Source organism: Mus caroli, chromosome 2, assembly GCF_900094665.2.
Source record: "Mus caroli chromosome 2, CAROLI_EIJ_v1.1, whole genome shotgun sequence".
Lineage (NCBI taxonomy): Eukaryota > Metazoa > Chordata > Mammalia > Rodentia > Muridae > Mus > Mus caroli.
Window position 1 is genome coordinate 171,174,426 of NC_034571.1, and position 4,604 is coordinate 171,179,029.

Below are 4,604 nucleotides of genomic sequence, written 5' to 3' on the forward strand. Positions count from 1 at the left end.
TCTGCCTGGCCACCAGGCTGACTAAAGTGAAAAATAGATAGAAGGCCTGTCCTGTATGAATCTGTCTTAGTTAGGGTTTTATTGCTAGAAAGAGACACCATGACCATGGCAACCCCCTAACTCCCTCCTGAAACACAGCTTCTCTGTGTAACAGAGCCCTGGCAGTCCTGGACTCACTTTTTGTAGACCAGGCATTTGCCTCTGCCTTCTGAGTGCTGGGATTGAAGGCATANACCACCATGCCCTGCCTGATCACAGCCACTCTTATAAAGGAAAACATTTAGTTGGGGCTGGCTTACAGTTCAGTTTAGTCCATTATCTTCATGGACGGAAGCACGATGGCATTCAGGCAGACATGGTGTTAGAGAAGGAGCTGTGAGTTCTACATCTGGATCTGCAGGCAATGGAAAGAGACTGTGAGCTACTAGGCCTGACTTGAGCTTCTGAAACCTCAAAGCCCACCCCCGATGAAACACTAACTCCAACAAGGCCATACCTCCAGTAATGTAATCTCTATGAATCTATGGGGGCATTTTCATCCAGACCACCACACTGTATGTCTTAATGGGCTATCTCTCAGTTGACTCAGTGAATTTACTCCTAGGACAAGACTTTTTTCTTCTCAGTCCTTCGGTCCTAAGGCTTTTCTAGAACCATATATCTGCTCATAGGGTAGCAGACAAGTCATTAGCTTCTAGTTGTGGGAAGTGTCTGCCTGTGGATCCTACTGGGATCTATGCTGTCCTTGCCTTTGCTCCACCCCATCTTTTCTGTTTCCATCCTGATGAAGCTCTACATCTGCCCCCTCCTGAGGCATGGTCAGGTATGTTTGCAGTCTTAACCAGTCCTAGTTCCCTGCTGGGATCATCTTCCTCAGTAGGTGAGCAGATGTGGCAGGAGAGTGTAGCTTTCTTCTGTGCTGAGGATTGGCACAATTAATTCTAGTGGTGTTGGATCTGTGGAGTCGGATCTGTGGAGTCAGAAGAAGCTAGATTCACGGTTGAGTTGTCTGTCCTTTTAGGTCTCACCATGTGGCAAAATCTAGAGTACTTAGCAATTGGCNGAGGGTACACTTCTAGGGTTCAGGCTCTGAGACTAGCTGTTAACTTTTTTTTTTAAATTATCTAATGTATATGAGTACACTGTAACTGTACAGATGGTTGTGAGCCATCATGTGGTTGCTGGGAATTAAACTCAAGACCTCTACTTGCTCCAGGCCAGGTGTTAACTTTCAGTAGAAGTACCTACTGAAAAGAGGTACTGGGTTCATCATAGAAGGGAAGTCCTAATGTGCCCCAGACCTTGAGAACCTATAAAATTCCTCCAAAGGTAGGCCCTTTGGGTTTGTATAGAATGTCTCCCATTTTTCTGGCTTGTACATCTCAAGTGCATGGTGCTCCTACTTGCTAGCTCTAGTCAGCATAGTGATGTACACCTAAGGCTTAGTTTGTATGCAGTGGAGCAGCCGGTCTGCTCTGGCTCTGAGAATGGAAGGAACANTGCAAAGACTGCCTGCCCTGCTGGGTGGCACAAAGGCTTAGAGGAACAAAGCTCTCAAACAATAGCAGAACTATCCTACATCAAAATGTCTCCTGTCTGGCTTTATGTCTGTCCCAACATCAAAGAACTCACAAAATGGGCATGTCTGTAGCCCTTGATTATCAGGGGGTAGGGGTAGGGGCATGGAGGGGGGCATTTCTTATCCATCTGGCAGTACTTTCCTGACACTCTTGTTATTTGACCTTTTCCAGCACTTGAGCATGTTCCAAACTCTGTTCGATTGTGGAAAGCAGCTGTTGAGCTTGAAGAGCCTGAAGATGCTAGAATCATGCTGAGCCGAGCAGTAGAGTGCTGTCCCACCAGTGTAGAGGTGAGTCTGCTGGGCTCAGGCCCACCACCCCACTGTAGAAGGCCTAAGTCCAGTGCCTAACTAAGACTGCATATGTATGCTGCTTATTTAAACTATAATTCCTGGCAGTAGAGGACAATATGAAGCCTGAAATGGCGTCCTACAATAGCTGCCAAATAAGGTAACAGGTAGCTTCAGTTGCCATGGTGCAAAGTACAAGTGAGTGGTGCACAGTGCATGTGGTAGACAGACAGAGATAGACAGAACCGAGTCTTCTTTGCTCATCCCTGATAGCTTCAGAAAACTATGTTATGAACTATACTCTGGCACACATACACGCACATTCANACTCACACTAAAATAAAGAGTGAGTGCACACTTTAGGGGTGGAATGTTGCAGTCAGTAGCTTTGAGGCATGAGAATTCCAGAAGGCTAAGTTTCATCATACAACTGTCTGTGAATCTGTCTTGCTCACCTTTGGCCTAGCCCCTAGTTTGGCACCCTGCACATTTAAAGAGTCCCATCAACCTTTTGTGTTAACCAGTGTCAGAAGTATACCTACACAGTTGATGTAGTGAAAAGGGCTCCTATGAATGATATAGGCTCTTCTTAAGCTTTCAGAAAGCACTTTGCAGAAGTGCTGTGGGCCATTGAGACTGCCTTGCTGTCCACTCTAGAAGACACTAGGTGCCACCAGCATTCAACACATTCTCCTTTTTTTTTTTTTTTCCCTGATGGCTCTTTTTTGTGTAGCTATGGCTTGCTTTGGCAAGACTAGAAACTTACGAAAATGCTCGCAAGGTCTTAAATAAAGCACGTGAGAACATTCCTACAGATCGGCACATCTGGATCACAGCTGCCAAGCTGGAGGAGGCCAACGGGAACACTCAGATGGTGGAAAAGATCATTGACCGAGCCATCACCTCCCTTCGGGCCAATGGTGTAGAGATCAACCGCGAACAGTGGATCCAGGTAAGCTTTCACTCAGGGTTCTGTTCTAAACAGTCAGGCTGNGTAGTGGATACATGTACCAGCACTCAGGAAGTGAAGGCAGGAGGATTGGAAGTTTAAGGCCAGACAAGACTCTTTTGAATAAGTAAGTAAGTAAATAACAATTCTTGGAAATTTTATTTATATAGGTGTTTGATTGCTTGCATATTTGTGCTCAGAAGAGCTACAGATAGATACGCTGCCATGTAAGTGTTGGGAGTCGAACCCAGGTCCTCTAAAGAGTAGCCAGTGCTTCTAATTACCGAGTCNTTCCTTCCTCTTCTACATAAGATACAGGGCAGCACTGGAGAGTTCCCACACGGGCTCATTGTGAGTGAGCTCCATGTGCTGTGCTCTTGCCAGAGCCAGTCCCTTGAGTTGTCTTGTGCTGAATGAGACATGGATGACTAGCATCCTTTTGCAGTCGTTAGAGTTAATATTGCTGTGATTAAACACCATGACCAAAGCAACTCGGGAGGAAAGGGTTTATTTGGCTTACACTTCATATCACTGTTCATCATCAAAAGAAATCAGGGCAGAAACTCAAACGGGGCAGAAACCTGGTGGCAGGGAACGATGCAGAGGCCTTCAANGGGTGCTTACTGGCTGGCTCCTCATGGCTTTTATAAGTTTCTACCCTGGCTAAAGCAAACCAGAGTACACAAAAAGCCATCAGGGGGGAAAAAAAAGGAAAAGTGTGTGTTGAATGCTGGTAGCACCGAGTACACTAGACTGGCTTCTGATTTAGAGAACTGTCTGCCTCTGCATTTGGAGTGCTAAGATTAAAGATTAAAGGCTTGCACTCACATGCCCAGACATGCTTAGCTTTTTATGTGGGTACTTGGAGAGAATTTGAACTCAGGTCCTCAATAGGTTAAAAAATTATAAACTCTTCTTCCCCCTGGCCATTTAGTTCCCAAGAGCAATGACTCTGGGACTTACTAACTTATTATTAAATGTGTTGGCCATAAGCTTTGGCTCATTCCTGGACTAGTTCTTAACTTTTTAAAACTATTTTATGTCTACTGTTTGGTTAGATACCTCTCTTCGGTCCCGGCCTACATACATACACACAAAATTTCACAGTTTGATTCTGAACAGGATGGAGGATCTGGAGTCTGATTGTCAAAGCTCCTGCCCTGTACAACTCTAACCTCTGACACTGGCGGTCTCAATCTCCTCACACTTGGCAATTACAGTGCTGTCTAATGAAAGGATCAGATACCATACTGATCTGAAAATGTCCCTGGAAACAGTTTAGCATCTTACAGAAGAGAATAGCTTATAGTTTCTTTTCAGATATTTAAATTTGTTGTATTTTGTTTTCTGGTAAACTGTATGTCTTCGTCCTTTACAACATTTGTCTGTTGGATCACTAGTTTAATTCCTAATTGATGTACAAGAAAGATACTTTATTATACCCAACTTTTAGTAACACATTCCTCTGTCTTACCATGTAGAACTTTTTTTTTATGGAGAAAAAATTGGATATAGATATTGTAATGGCTTGTATATGCTCGGCCCAGGGAGTGGCACTATTAGAAGGTGTGGCCTTTTTTGGAATAGATGTGGTGCTGTGGGTGTGGACTTTAAGACCTTCATCCTAGCTGCCTGGAATTCAGTCTTCCACTAGCAGCCTTCAGATGAAGATGTGGAGCTCTCANCTCCTCCTTCACCATGCCTGGTTGCTGCCATGTTCCCACCTTGATGAGAATGGACTTACAGCTCCAATTAAATGTTGCCCTTATAAAACTTGCCTTGGCC

At 44.6% G+C, this 4,604-nt stretch overlaps 1 protein-coding gene across 1 annotated transcript in view; it reads left to right on the plus strand.

Moving 5' to 3' along the window:
* Prpf6 (pre-mRNA processing factor 6) overlaps positions 1-4,604 on the plus strand; it is a 55,175-nt gene that overhangs the window by 37,361 nt on the left and 13,210 nt on the right. The window contains exons 9-10 of the mRNA XM_029468671.1: positions 1,752-1,870; positions 2,604-2,822. Of these exons, the coding sequence (XP_029324531.1) occupies positions 1,752-1,870; positions 2,604-2,822 (338 nt within the window). The remainder of the gene's footprint in view (positions 1-1,751; positions 1,871-2,603; positions 2,823-4,604) is intronic.